The sequence below is a fragment of the Gavia stellata genome, chromosome 2 (genome assembly GCF_030936135.1).
Source record: "Gavia stellata isolate bGavSte3 chromosome 2, bGavSte3.hap2, whole genome shotgun sequence".
NCBI classification, from domain to species: domain Eukaryota; kingdom Metazoa; phylum Chordata; class Aves; order Gaviiformes; family Gaviidae; genus Gavia; species Gavia stellata.
In genome coordinates, this window is record NC_082595.1 from 77,849,806 (window position 1) to 77,865,839 (window position 16,034).

General features: G+C 36.9%; 1 protein-coding gene across 1 annotated transcript in view; it reads left to right on the top strand.

Moving 5' to 3' along the window:
• COL12A1 (collagen type XII alpha 1 chain) overlaps positions 1-16,034 on the top strand; it is a 100,554-nt gene that overhangs the window by 5,848 nt on the left and 78,672 nt on the right. Inside the window, exons 2-12 of the mRNA XM_059835443.1 lie at positions 2,629-2,745; positions 3,507-3,650; positions 4,556-4,612; positions 5,335-5,598; positions 5,712-5,876; positions 6,330-6,503; positions 7,322-7,612; positions 7,834-8,436; positions 9,824-10,096; positions 12,281-12,553; positions 13,509-13,781. Of these exons, the coding sequence (XP_059691426.1) occupies positions 2,629-2,745; positions 3,507-3,650; positions 4,556-4,612; positions 5,335-5,598; positions 5,712-5,876; positions 6,330-6,503; positions 7,322-7,612; positions 7,834-8,436; positions 9,824-10,096; positions 12,281-12,553; positions 13,509-13,781 (2,634 nt within the window). The remainder of the gene's footprint in view (positions 1-2,628; positions 2,746-3,506; positions 3,651-4,555; positions 4,613-5,334; positions 5,599-5,711; positions 5,877-6,329; positions 6,504-7,321; positions 7,613-7,833; positions 8,437-9,823; positions 10,097-12,280; positions 12,554-13,508; positions 13,782-16,034) is intronic.

Genomic DNA, 16,034 nt, shown 5'->3' on the forward strand with positions numbered 1-16,034 from the left:
CGGCTTTTTTTCACTCAGGCGAGGTTCCTTTTTGGATTTCAATGGGAGAAGCATTCAGTGCTTTGGTTTGATAAGCCAGCCATAGGTTGAGAATGAATGGATTTAAACTGCAGCAACGAAGACTGGGGTTAGGTGTCGAGAATAACTTTATGGTGATAAAGGGATTGAGGCATTGAAGTAATTTCCATGGGAAGCTGGCAGTCTTGCCAACAGTGGAGGTCTTTAAGAATGATCTGAGCAAACATGTCAGGAATGACATGGGGTGGCTGATCATGTCTTGGCCATGGGATGGACGAGGGGACTTTCTGAGGTCCCCTGCAACGCTGTTGTTCTAAAAGGCTGTGTACACCTGGATGAACAGATACATCACTTATATATTGATGTACTTACTATTCTTGTTACCTGCCAAGATCCACATCTGAAATTTTCATAAAATGGATTAAAATCCTTTAAAATGTTAAAGACTTTTCCTCACAGTCAGTTTTTTCAGTTTATCTGGAATCCGGTCATTTGGATACCAACAAGTTGGGCTGCTGCTGTCCTTCAGCAGTTAAAGCCTAAAGTCTCTGCTGCAACATGCCAATTTACTTGCAAGGTTGGTGGCGCTATTTTTTCCATGTACTGAGTTTTTTTTAAAAGCATGCTCAGGTCAGTTGTCTCTGCCTTTGCATTAAATTTGTCCTGAGCCATTGCTACTGAAACAATATTTTATAATGATATTCTTATCACCTAAATGTATTTTACTATTAACACGTGTTGCATGATTTTGATACTAAGTAACTACCTTGCTGTCTTTAGCATTGTGATAGTCATAAACTGAATGGTGATTAAACTGTGCATGCAGGTTAATGGTCTAATCTCACTGCCTGTGTATGGACAATAGGAAAAATAACATTTACTTCAGTACTAGCGTATCTATTGTATTAGTATTAAAAGCCATATTATCCTATGGTTGGAAATGACAGTAAATTAAAGGGAAAAAAATGCGTACACAATTGGTTGCCAGTTCTTTTGAGCTCACTATTACTTATTGCAATTGGACAGTGTCTTTTCATAAGTATACATTCTAGCATTTATTTCTTCATCTGCTCTTTAAATTATGTTCAAAACTGAAACAAAATCTGACATGTGATGGAGATCTTCCATGAAACAGAGTAGATCTGTCTATTAAATATGCCTGCAAAACAGTCTCACAGTAGTTAAGGAAAGTATGGCTGAATCTAATCTTACTTTGTAGAACTATTTAAACAATAATGTGTAATACACCTACCATGCACTGACAGTGAGTCAGTAAAATACTGCATGAATAAGCATGACAATTTTACAAAGAGAATATCATTATAAAATATTTATGAAACGTCTTTGTGTAATAAACCTTGTACATGGAGGCTTTTGTCCATCGTGGGAAGCTATAAAATTAATAATCAACATTTCATTTACATATGCATGATGCTGCAAAATAGCGTATGTAAACTATTTCTTTCTGTACTGTTCAGTTACTTCTGTCATCAGCTCCTACAAGTTTTATTTGCAGTCATTTGTTCAGATCACTGGTGCCTTCTTTGCTGTTTTCTATAAATTCTGTAAAATAAATGTCCATAAATATACTTTGATGTTGTCTTTTCATAATTAACCATTGTGTTGTTTGGAACCATACTGGCATTTTATGTTAAAATGCCACTACTAGTATGGGTACACCTGCTGCAAAGGGAACATGAAAACAATAGTTTACACCTTTGAAATTGTACAGCAATCTGGTGTAAACAGCTAGAATCTTATTTTTGTGAACTTTTGCATCAGTTCAAATATTTCAGCAAATTGCAACCATTACTAACCCCATTTATTATCCCCTTAGTTCCTGAATCCTTTGCAGTCTTATGCAAAGTATGTCATTTTAGTGGCTTCTAGGAACAAAGGGGTAGACCTCTCTGTATTTTGAACCAAAATGATACATCAGTATATTATTATGACTGATATACATTTTACATGTATATTCATATGTAGACCCTAACAGAAATTGTTTTACTGAACATAAAATGTCCAATCTTTTCCTGTATTCTTTAAAATAATTTTTCTCTGCCAAGTTTCTAGATTCAGTGAAATTGATAAGAAATATGACTATGCAGAGACTATATTAAAAAGCTGATCAATACTTCGATGTCTAATTAAGAAGAGTACTGTGTTCTCAATGTCCTAAATGATCTCATGATAATTGTAAGCAGGTTGTGATTTGGCATGCTTGTACGGATTGCACCCAGCATGTAAAAAAATTTCCTTTAATTGTTATGTGAAATGTTTGCATATGTGGTGATTATCTGTAAACTCATTGTACATGTATCCAAACATGTTTTCTATTGTGCTTGATTTTGCTGGCCATTCTTGAATGTCTTGGCAACTCAAAAAACATATGTTCTGTGCTGTCCTCTGTAATGCGTATACTCTTTGATGTTTTGTCATATTTTGTCAGCTTTTATTTTACTCTTTTTCCAACAACATATCTTTATATTTGTTGGAAACAAATTTATGCAAAGACAATTTTAGTAAGCTTTGCTAAACATTATTTTATTTATTCATTTGCCAAAGCTTGTTCAAACTTTTAAACATCCACCTGGTATAAATCTTTTGCAGTTAATCCACCATCAGACTTGAATTTTACAATTATAGATGAACATAATGTTCAAATGTCATGGAAAAGGCCACCAGATGCAATAGTGGGTTACAGGATAACTGTGGTTCCAACAAATGGTGAGTTCTGTAAAATTTTGTTATGTCATTAAATTTTTGGAAATCTTGGGTTTATTTTCACTTATATCTAGCTTAGGTATAACAGTAGCTATTAACATCTTTCTGAAGTTTGTGATCAAGACTGGGTAGCAGCAAAGGGCGTACAGGAAAGACCAGTGATTGTTCCAAGTTAGAGTTTTTCTTACTATAGCATTTACCCTTTGGGGACTGCAAGTAATAGGTTTTGGACACCTTTCTTTTGCAAGGAGCAAAAAGAAGGTAGAACCATCACTATTCTCCTCTTCTATGCTTTTACCTTAAAGTTAGGGAATTGTATTGTATTCATTCAAGTACTTCTCCCAGGGGAAATATTGCATGTGTCAGGTAATGATGCAGTGATGCCATATGACTTCCTGATAATGGCTGTGTAAGACGCCCATTATTCTATTTCACTTTGAGAAATAATCAGTGTAAAAGTGATATTGAATCGGAACTGGACCATGATTTGTAAGATGATAGTACATTTTGTATGTGCATTGTAAGTTTTGAATTTATTAAACACTTCAGTAATTTTGTTCACTATTGAAAACAGGTTAGTTTGAAGTCTTATGTTTCAAAATTCATACTTCAGGAAAAAAGAAAGTGTATTGTTCTGAAATTATCACTGGATTTTAGATAGATTATTCTGTTGCTTTTTTTTTTTTTTTTTGGTTTATGATCAACTTGTCATTGATATTACTGGATTTAAAGGCTGCATTAACTGTTTTATATATTTATTGCAGATGGGCCTACTAAAGAATTTACTCTCTCACCTAGCACCACCCAAACTGTCTTATCAGATCTTATACCTGATATAGAGTATGTTGTATCAATAACTTCATATGATGAAAGAGAGGAGAGTCTACCTGTTTTTGGCCAACTGACAAGTAAGTACCTGTAATACAATTAGAAAACCAAGTAAGATAACTGAGTGTTCATTCACAAAACTTGGCTTTGTTCCAGTTCCTCAACAAAATATTGCTACATATGTAAACTCTGATCAGATGTAGCTGTCTGAACAGCCTTTTCCCATTAAGCGTAATTCCTAGTAGAAGCAGAGATAATTTGCAAGAGATAAGAGGAGACGAACATGGATATATTGTGTCTGACAACCCTTAAAGAATTCTTTGCAGGAGGCCACTGTTTTTTTTGAACTAAAACTACTTCCGATAAACTGCATTTGCTGAAGTCAAGGGGAAGATTCTCATTGACCTCAGTAACAAATGAATCTGACCAGCTTCCTGTGTGTGTGGGGAAAAAAAGCTAACTACCTTCATCAAACAATAAAATGTGACACAGTATATCTATATGTGTAATAAAATATGGAATTTAAATTGTTATAATTTATATTTAATAATTAAATAAAGCATAAAGTAAATTTAATTAAATAAAAACGTGAAGCACAGCAGACTACCTTCTATGACACATTTTGTCTCAGCCTTCCCAAACAACCACAGAAAAATTACTTATGGTGAGTTCCCCTGTGTGTTAGAGAGGGGTAATATTGGTATTTCATACAGGGATGTTACAGTTAATTTTCAGGTAATTACTGTACAAGATGTACAAATACAGAGGATTCTTAGTTATTTGCATTTTCTGTATTTTGTGTTGCCCTGAATGCTATGTTGTCAATTCTGTAAGTACAGGTGATGTATTCATAACTTGCATTTACGTTTTCATGTTCTGAGGCTTGTCAGATTTGTGTCTCTAGTTCCCTACATGCTTTTCTTTGATGTTAACAAATTTAACCTGATTTCTTCCATTAATTCTCTCTATGTTGTGCTTTGTGCAGTTCAGACAGGTGGTCCAGGGATACCAGAGGAAAAGAAGGTTGAGGCTCAATTACAAAGTAAGGTGTTTTGTCTTTCAACTTATCTGACATTTTAGAGATTAGTGAGGTCTAGCTCTAGTGCCCCATAAAATTAAACTGTGTTCCTGTGTTACCTAGCGATAAAGTTAACTTGTAAAATTGTCCAGAGTTGAGAAAACTTGGGAAGGGACTGGGATGGAAAGAATTTGTAGCCGCATTGAAAGAATAAGGTGCAAAGTTGGTACTGAAACTAGGAATTTCATGCAACTAATCTGAGCAAGTCCATGAGTGTCTTAGTCCTATTAACAAAAGTCATTGTGCTGTGGATAAAAGGCATTGCAGAAGAACCTGTGCAGCTATTATGGGGAAATAAAGATGCAGAGTAGAAGTGGTAACAAAATGAAATGTTCCCGTAACAAAATGAAATGTTCCCATAATGTCAAGGTGTTGCAAAAAGTTTTATTTGTGAGTTTTCATCTGCTATGGCATAACAGAACTTGTGGAATAGCATGAGAAATGTCTCAAAACTGAGTATCTAGGTGAAAGTTCTTTTGGTAATGGCAGTTAGAAGGCTTGTATGGGTGTTCACTTCTGTGAATAATGCTTTCCCAAGTAAGATATTCCAATCTTATCAATCTATTAAATATCTGTTTGTTTTGGCTTTTACCTACTAAGTTTCTGTTAGACATTTCTCACTGATTTGTAAGAATGCAATTGCTCATTTGCTAACAGAGATTTTTTTGTGTGTGTGTGTGTTCCAGGATGTTCCATAAGTGCAATGACAGATTTAGTTTTCCTGGTAGATGGTTCATGGAGTGTAGGGAGAAATAACTTCAGATACATTCTGGACTTCATGGTTGCCCTTGTATCAGCTTTTGACATTGGGGAAGAAAAGACAAGAGTTGGAGTTGTTCAGTACAGTTCAGATACAAGAACAGAGTTCAATTTAAATCAGTATTTCAGAAGAAGTGATCTTATTGATGCAATTAAAAGGATACCTTACAAAGGTGGCAACACAATGACAGGTACAGATTTCCCACATATCTATTTATTCAGCATTTCATTTTATAATTCAAATTTGCTTAAAATCCTAGTTCATTCAAGCCTAATAAAACACAACTTGTGGTGTTGTTTTTAGGTGAGGCTATTGATTACCTGGTTCAAAACACCTTCACTGAGTCTGCTGGCGCAAGAAAAGGCTTTCCCAAAGTAGCAATTGTCATTACGGATGGAAAAGCTCAAGATGAAGTTGAAATTCCTGCAAGAGAGCTTCGCAACATAGGGGTTGAAGTTTTTTCTTTGGGTATGTTGAGTTTTTCTAATGACTGAGATATTAACATTCCTAAAGAAGTAAGTTACATGTTTTACAGATTCTGTGTTTCAAGAATTTTGCTATGCCACTCTTTCCAGGTGTATGCCTTGAAATGTGTTGTTTGCGTCCTCCAGAGTGGAACATACCAGTTGTGTTAATTTGATAGTAATTCTGTAGCTCCTACATGGAGATTAAGATGACTGACAAGCATAGTTTCAACCTTGGCCTTACTGAAGATACCACATCATTTTCTCAGGTTGAAAATGGAGTATGTCACTTCATTGCATTAATCGTTATTTTGTAGGTTGATTATTGATAATAACAGAAGACAGCATTGAATTTAACTCAGCTTTACCCCAAGATTTTCTGATACTTTATGAATTCATTCACAGGTGTCTGTATTTTATGGCCACTTAACACAGTCCTGTCTATTGCAACTTCTAGGAATCAAAGCAGCAGATGCAAAGGAACTCAAATTAATTGCATCTCAGCCTTCACTGAAGCATGTATTCAATGTGGCTAATTTTGATGGAATTGTGGATATACAGAATGAAATTATCTTGCAAGTGTGCTCTGGTGTTGATGAACAACTGGGTGAACTGGTTAGTGGAGAAGAAGGTGAGATACTTTTATATAAATGTATTTATTGACTTCAGTTTATTCTGGTGCGTATTTAAGGGGCTATCCCCACTTCCTTTGCTTTATTTCTGGAGTTTGATCTGTTGCCTCGTATAGCGAGTGTGGAAAACAGGTCTCAGCTTTGTGCATTTAAATGCAGGAGAACAGAATATGTGACACAGTAGATTGGGAATAGCTCCATTATTCCACAGTTTCAAGGGCAACACAATGATGAGCAGTTATCAGTCTCATACAATCAATCACTTCTATGGAAAAAATGTACTAAAGGGAAAAAACCTGCTTGGTGAAGGGGCAGAATATGTAATAGGCTAAGAGCCAAGGAAAAAAACCTGGAGAATACTGAGAAAACACAGACGTCAAGCAGCATCATTGCAGCTTTCTGGCCCTGTAAGATTCTAAGTAACTAGTTTTTCTTGGACCAAAATGGCAGCAGATATGACTCCACTGTTATACTGCTCTGCTCAGGTCTGCATTTGTTCACACTCTCTACTGTGTTTCTGTGGGTGTAGCTTTTATTTCTGGTTGAAACAGTATTAAAGCAAGACAGCATTTCTCCTGGAACTTCTACTACACTCAGGGAAACACAAATGCATTGTTCATATTTCTGCCCTCCCTCTCACTGATGCCCCACTTGGACTGTCCTCTAATTCACTTATGCTTATTTATGCTAAAAAAATAATGATTTTTTAGTAAAGATTAAGCAAAGTTGACTAAGTTCATTACAGAAATAAAACTGTGCAAGAAAATCTGTTTATAATCATAATTAATATTTTGGGTTTGCTTTTGATTTCTTTCAGTGGTGGAGCCTCCTTCAAATCTGGTGGCCACTCAGATTTCCTCAAAATCTGTTAGGATCACTTGGGATCCATCCACAAGCCAAATAACTGGCTATCGGCTGCAGTTCATTCCAATGATAGCTGGTGGAAAACAACATGTACTGAGTGTGGGTCCTCAGACTACTGCTCTGAATGTTAAAGATCTCTCTCCAGACACAGAGTATCAAATTAGTGTTTATGCAATGAAAGGACTGACCCCCAGTGAGCCAATAACGATAATGGAAAAAACACAACAAGTAAAAGTTCAAGTGGGTGAGTTAGGAGCTACGCTATTTTCACATGGTAGCTTTTTGCTGTTTAAACCTTTGATGTTTGTTTTAATATCGTACCTGTATTGTTTATGAGAAACAGCTTTACTTAGCATGGTTTATTTCCTTTATAAAAAACTGGGTATGATACATGAACTGCAGATGCAATTGTAATGCTGTGGCTATTGAATATCTGTTTATAGTGGTGATACTTTTTCTTTACAGAATGCTCACGTGGTGTGGATGTAAAAGCTGATGTTGTGTTTTTAGTGGATGGTTCCTACAGCATCGGTATCGCCAATTTTGTTAAAGTAAGAGCCTTTTTGGAAGTGTTAGTTAAAAGCTTTGAGATATCGCCTCGAAAAGTACAGATAAGTCTTGTCCAGTACAGCAGAGATCCCCATATGGAGTTTTCTTTGAACAGATACAACAGAGTGGAAGACATAATTCAGGCTATTAACAGCTTCCCCTACAGAGGTGGATCTACCAACACAGGCAAAGCGATGACATATGTGAGGGAGAAAGTATTTGTTACCAGCAAAGGATCAAGACCAAATGTGCCGAGAGTCATGATTCTTATTACTGATGGAAAATCATCAGATGCTTTTAAAGAACCTGCAATAAAGCTGAGGGATGCAGATGTAGAAATATTTGCTGTTGGTGTGAAGGATGCAGTGCGTACAGAGTTAGAAGCAATTGCATCACCTCCTGCTGAAACCCACGTTTACACAGTGGAAGATTTTGATGCTTTTCAAAGAATATCATTTGAACTTACACAGTCTGTCTGCCTACGGATTGAGCAGGAACTAGCTGCTATAAGGAAAAAATGTAAGTAACTACTATTACTTAGAGAAATGTAGAAGATGCAATCAAAAAAGATCTGAACCAATGTTTTGTGCTTTTAGTTACCTAAAGAATTGATACTGATGAAACTGTCCATATACAAATACTAATTTTAGTAACTGGGGATTTGGTTCTCATTTTCAAACATATTCAAAGCAACAGGGGAAATTTAATGGAGAAATGGCAATGAAAAAATTATTGGAGAAATATTTTTTTTCCGTCCCCTCCTAGGTACCTGGAAAGCTATTAAAATGTGTGTCTATCTGGAATGACCTTAGTGGATGTGCTCTGCTCTTAGACTCAATGTCTTGAGTAAAACAGTTGCTTACTAGGGCCATTCTTCTTTAGCTGTCCAAAATGAGGTAGCTAAGTTTGTCTTTTAGAATTTCAAAGGCAATGGAGCAATGCTGACACCTCCAGAGAGTGATTTGATTAATTTTTAGGGTAAAATGAATGACCCTCTGAAATGGGCTTAGACAAGACAATTTGAGACAGCAGATGCTAGGTGATATTAATCTCAATCTAACTGAAAGACTGAAATGAAGTAGCACATGAAAGTCTTCACATGCATCCAAATTTTCTGAGCTTGGATAATACTTAATATTTAAAAGATTTTTAAATGACCAACTTTTGGTCAGCTAAAGTTACTTATGATTAGTTGCACCCTCAGTGACCCTACCTATGTTTAGTAGAACACTAACACTGAATAGTCCCCAGTATTGAAAACCCCACTGTCTTTAAAAATAAGCCTTTTGTTTCAGGATAGCTATGAGGAACAAACCAGCAAAGCAGCCTTTGTTTTAGAGGGCTCAAGCAGTCTTAACATCCCCACTGTTAGGCTGACTAGGCCAACAAAAACAAGCCCAGGATGTCAGGTTTGTGTTTGTGCCTCATGTTAAGTTCCTTGTTTCCCCTTTGACTCCATTCCTGAAAAAATACTGGGATTTATTTTGTCCTATTTCTAATCTAGATCTGAAAAAAACCAAGGACTCTTAGTTCCCATTGAGGGCATAATGTTATTGCTGTTCATGGGATGTATGAAAGAGGGAACCCAACTTGATCATCAGATTCTAACTTAAGTTTTCATAAGTACATTTTTTTTAGATGGACTGTTCTCATTTGATCTAGAAATCACTGAGTTGGTGCTTCTACTCATGGTCATATGATTTGAGACAACCTAGCTATGATCTTCATGAAATTTGATAGCTATAAGCAAGTATAGAAAACAAATACTGTTGCATGTTCAATAAAATATCTGTTCAATTAGAAAAAATCAAATTATTGAGGGACATCTTTCATTTAGTTTAGAGATTTTGTGTTAAAAAATATTCTAGCAAGTATGCCTCATCTGTGCATTTTTATTTCCATACAGCTTATGTACCTGCAAAGAATATGGTCTTTTCTGATGTAACATCTGACAGTTTCAAAGTGAGCTGGTCTCCAGCTGGATCTGAGGTTTTGTCCTATCTCATTAAATATAAAGTAGCGGTCGGTGGAGATGAATTCATTGTTTCAGTACCAGCTTCAAGTACTAGCTCAGTTCTCACCAACTTGCTACCTGAAACTACTTATGCAGTCAGTGTGATTTCTGAATATGAAGATGGTGATGGCCCTCCCTTGGATGGAGAGGAAACCACCTTAGAAGGTAGGCTTCCCATTATTCTCAGACACAGAGAGTCATACGTTCAAATAAGAATTTGCTTTGAGAGAATGGATTTATGTGGAACAGCCAGCTAAGCCTGAGGAGCTGTACTGCTATGCAGACTGCTGTTGTCTCTCAATGCATTTAGTAAAGATACAAAATTGTAATAACAGACCAACATTAAATTGTTAAGATTGGATTTTATTTTCCCTGAAAGTTGGATGGATGCTGTGTTTCTCTGCAGTGGCCTATTTTCGAATGAAGTTTTTTGTTGTCAGTAGTAAATTTATTGACATTTATTAATCTTAATATACACTTAAGTTGGACTAGACGATCATTGTAGGTCCCTTCCAACTGAACTAAACTATTCTGTTCTATTCTATTTAATAATTATGACTCTGATGCAAGAATGCATATTGACTTTAATAAGTTTAAAGTCAAGCATGTCCCTATGTAATTCGCTGTGTCTACATCTAATTTACATTAATAGAAATTCTGTTTTATGTACCATAGGCTTAAAGGGGGCTGAGGTTTTGGTCAGCTGTTTCTCATCAGAACTTCATGAGTCTGATCCAATAACTCTTACTGATTCAAAACTTCCATTAATGTCAGTGTGAGTTTATGTGATCAATGGCTGTAAATTTAAGCACAGTAGCTGTACTTTTCCTTGATAGAATTGCCACGATGCATTTCCACTGATTTAAAGTAGAAGGATGTCAGTAAATTTGATTTTCTATTCCAGTAGTTGAATACTCAGTCTAGTCTAAATCATGCTTTTTAAAATATTGATCCACTCTTTTTCATTATTCCACGCTGTCATTTGTGACCTTTGGTGACGTAAATGGTTCCAAGGGAGCAAAAGAAACAACATAGAAATTCGTTAATTGCTCTTTCCTCTTAGGATTGATAGAAATACACATTTATAAAATAGCTTAGTTTGGATGTTAAGTTTGGAAGATGCAAGTTTCGCTATTGGTGTGCATATTTCCATAACTGTACCAGTCAGAATGTTTTGGCCACATGTAACTTTCCCTTAGGAAAACAGACAAACTGTTGGCTGATAGAATATGTAGCTTGTGAGTGTAAGGGACAGGAGAAGGAATAGCTTTAATAAAAATAATCAGTGTTCCCATGTTGTAACTGATACTGCCTTAAATAATTGTCAGCATCTTGGTCTGATGAAATCCCAACATGTCTGAGAAGACAGAGTTCTTCTGCAATTATGTAAACGTCAGAAGCTCTCCATGCAGATCTAGCTAACAGTTTGGGCCAGACAGCTTTCTTGGCAACAAACTTTGGTTTCAGGCTTTTAAAGAATTTGAAATTGAGTATTGTGCTTGTGAATTATATGTTAGATACTAAAGATTAAAAAAACCGAAACTTTTTTTGCCCAAATGACAATGCTACATACTGCTAGTGAACTTGCAGTACGGTAGATCTTAATGTATACTGAAAGAGTCAAGTCCTTCTTTGGTGTGCCCACTGAGTTCATATGAAATGACCTGAGCTGCTATATCTTTTGTCAAGGAGCAGGCTAGGTTAAATGATTCACCACAGTTTTTCCTTAATTTCTGGGATAACAAGCTATTTCTTGTCTTTGAGTTCGAGACTTCATTGAGAAGCCTTTTTTAACCATTAGGTGCAACTCATATTTGAATGAATATATTTTTTGTTGTGAAAATTTAACTTAAAGAAATAGAATTGTTTTGGTGTTTTTTCCCTGTTGCATTTACCTTGGTCATTTCTTTAAAATAGGAGAGCTGCTTGTGTGTAGTCAGGTGTATCTGTAAATGGAGGTGATGCAGAAGCAAATGGCCGCAGCAGCAAAGAAACCTATATGATTTGTTGTGTTAAGAAATTTCCCCACTCTGCCCAAATATCCCATACACAGTTCAGTTCTACTGTTACCACTAAATGCGATCAGACTGTCTTAAGTTTCAGAAGCGGTTGTATAAACTGGGATTAATGTACTTTTGGGGACAACTTTGTTGCACTGCTGATTGTAACTCTGACCCTAAATTTTCAGAAATGACTCATGGTTTGTGTACCTTAAAACAATGGGAGAGCAATATAAGCTGTTGTTTTGGTAACCGGGATGAGCTAACAGAATGGTTGGAATGATTTCACTTCAGATACTACTTGATTAAATGCAAATATTTACAAATTATATGTGTATATTTTTTGTAGTTAAAGGTGCTCCTCGAAACTTAAGGATAACAGATGAAACTACTGATAGCTTTGTAGTTGGCTGGACTCCAGCTCCAGGAAATGTCCTACGGTACAGGCTTGTATATAGACCACTTACTGGAGGAGAAAGGAGACAAGTGACTGTCTCAGCAAACGAAAGATCAACTACTCTGCAGAACTTGATCCAAGATACAAGATATGAAGTGTCTGTTATTCCTGAGTATCAATCTGGGCCTGGGAATTCGCTGAATGGATATGCAAAAACTGATGAAGGTACATGATCAATGCTGTGAACGTAGTAAACTTGAGAAGAACTCCCTGCATTCTGGCATATTCATACTGAAAAGAGAATAACCCATATTGGCTGTATGTATTATCCCAGATGAACGGGGAATTATAAAATTACTCAAGCCTAGTTGAGATGTAATTTAAGACAAGATAATTTATCAAAATTGGAACATTTAATTTTAAAACATAGTCTATTGAACGTGCAACACGTAATATGGCAAGGTAACTCGGGTGAAGAATCTACCTGTATGTTTAATTAATTGTCCTCATGATTTTTCATGTTGTCAATGATATAAATTATATTTCTTTTCAGTAAATTCAGACACTGTTTGTACTTTGTTCTGAATGACTAGCAAGGAATGAATGAAACATTTAATTTACCAAAGTTATCACTGTAGCCTTAACTTGTATAAAAATGTATGATCCTTTAACCGGTATCATGCCTTATTAAACAAAATCTGAAGAGTACAGAGACGGTACAAGTGTCCTGATCACTGGTGAAACTTCACTGAGATTTTAAATATTAGAAACCAGAAAGACTATCATCAAAAAGAACTCTCTAGGAAACCATAATGTGTTAATTTCACATTTTTCATTGGTGATCTTTGACTTGATTCTGTGTCAGTGTCTTCAACATGGATGTTGGCATGTTGAAGTTGAGCATATATTCAGGTGCTGGTATGTATAAATGTTCCAGGACTGAGCCTGTTTTAATAGAAAAAAAAGGAGCAAAAAGACTTTATTGGGTATTTTTGCCTAAGGAGAGTGGGAATGGAATTGTACGATCCTGATTATAGTAAAGTTATACTGCAGCAGTGTTAGTGCAGGCTCTTCAGGAATTATTTTTTCAGCATTAAGTCCTATGTTGTGGCAACCTAAAAAATAAACTAAGAAATGAATCTTGCTTCAACTTTTTTTCAACATCTTTTCACATGTGCAGTCCGAGGAAATCCAAGAAATTTGAAAGTTTCTGATGCTACAACATCAACAATGAAGCTGTCTTGGAGTGCTGCTCCTGGCAAAGTGCAGCAGTACTTTATAACATACACTCCAGTTACAGGAGGTGAAACTAAGGAAGTGACTGTGAAAGGTGACACTACCTCTAAAGTGCTGAAAGGCTTAGACCAAGCCACTAGGTATGCATTGACTGTGTCTGCCTTGTATGCCTCTGGAGCAGGAGAGGCCCTTTCTGGAGAGGGAGAAACACTTGAAGGTAATTATTTATTGTTTCTGTACAGTCATTCATTTATTTGATTAATGTTTAAGATGTCTTAAAGTGTACTGTCTCACTAAGTTTTCTGTAGAAGTAAATATGTGAATGAAAAATAGGCACAGAGACATTCTCCTGCTTTACAGGGGTTTTCCAAACCTACTGTACACCAGAGAAAACAGCGGGGTCAAATCACTGGTTGTGGAGGGGACTCTGGGTCTCTTGAAAAAGATATTGCCAGAAGCAGCAACTAAAACTGACTGTACTTCCACACCAGCCTCTGTGAAATATTTTGTCTTATAACTCTCAACTTCCAAGCAGTTTTAGCGGCAGATTGTTCTTAATGTAACAGGTTTAATTAATGGCGTTAAAGTACCTCATCCATCTGAAAATTTGCAGGGTTTCTACTGTACTGAGACTGAAAGATGTCCAGGGACCATTTTTGCATTAGAGAAGCAACATCTAGTCTAGGCATATCAATAATGAATCATAGCCTGCTTTCAACTAATACGAGTAAGAGCATTAACAGAATGCTGGCAAAAGTGTAAGGTGGAACCAAAGACTTTCTTATAAGGAGGGGAGGCTGCTCTCACTCCGCCTTCAAGCAGAGAATTTCCCAGACTTGCTCTCTGTGAGCATTCTCAGTGTCATCTGTTAATTGTCAGAGGATAGGGAAAGCTGCCTCCTAGGCCATGAAAGGAAGTGTGACTGTGCTCTGTGCTGGCCAGGTATGTATTGCTAAAGTCTGACACTGAAGCTGTGTAGGCATGGCACTTGAAAACATCTTACAGATGAATTATGTGGAAATAAAACTCGTCCATTGACGCTAATGGAGTTATAGTAGGGATATACTTGGCTCTTCGTTTCTCCATCAGTTTAACTTTTTGTTTATGACATAGGTTAGGAAACAAACCAGAAAACCTATTTTAAATAGGAAACGGAAAAAAAAATCCATTCTAATGATTCACCAATGCACTGAATTCATCCCACTAAAATTTAGGGACTTATTTAAACACTGTAGTTTGCAGCAAGGACTCTCTAGGATACTTCCGTGATTGATGAAGAAAGGCAGATACTTCCAGAAGGCAGGTGGTCCATCTGAGGTCTCATTTTTCCTTCAAAGGAACATTTCTCTGTCCATTGACTATAGAAGGAGCATCTGAGAGCTAGGCACCAACCCCCTGCCCACCCCACTTCCTCTCAGACAACGATCCAATCCACCTACTTACATTGAGACAGGGTGCAGCCATCGGAGAATCACGCACCTTACAATTCATGCTGAAAGTTACCCAAGTCCCTCGCTTTCACTACGCATGCAAGATCCAAAATGCTTCTTTTATAGGAGAAAAGAACCTGTCTCCTTCCCAGAACCCTTCTGAGACCCAGGTAAAGGAGAACAGGTAGCTGGATTCTGCCCATATCCTCCAGAAAAGCCAGAGGTGATCAGGACTTAAGGAACTTCCCTGTTGGTGGTGGTGTTACCACTTCCTTTTGTATGGTATTCTTCTAGGTCTAACACTTTTGGGGGGGGGAAGAGGGAATGTGGAGATATAGGCCTTACTCAGTCTGGGAGAGTTTGAATTCACATTTCCACATCCCAGAAGATTCACGAGGCTGTAGTGTATGCTGGGCAAGAGTCTCCTTTCCTCTTTCCATTGAAGCTGAGCCACCGTACACCCAGGAATGCAAATTTCACACTCTGAACAAGAGCAGACTGGATCCCAAGTGGACAGAGGAGCCTGACATCCCTGGCTTTTTCTCTGTGCTGTCAGTGGAAGGAGGAACGCATCAGTCTTCCTTTGCAAATGTTGAGAGGCCTCTGCCTCTCTGTTAAACAGACTGAATTGTCCACTTCCTTATGGAGATGCCTCAAATTTTAATGAAGCGTTGACCAAGTTAGCTGTTTACATTTGGTGGAAAGGTGGAAACCTTTGTATCTTTGTAGTAAACCCATGAGAGACCCTTTATTAACATGGAGCTCTGGAGAGATCAAGTGTGTTTCAAATTCATAAAATAAGCTGAGCTTTTAACCCTATCATAAAACTTGAGCGATAGAAAAGTCTTTTAAGGCCTTGAGTTAAAACACATTCTAAATAGAGAAAACAGTGAATGAAATACAGCAGAATCGAAAAGACAGTCATCAGAAAACCAGAATTCAGTCTCAGGTAGACACTGTCTTGTCCTTTCAGTGCTCCACCCACAGGAGGTCCCCCCTCTGATTCAGTGCTTTCAGTGCCCCCCCCTCTGATTCTGATT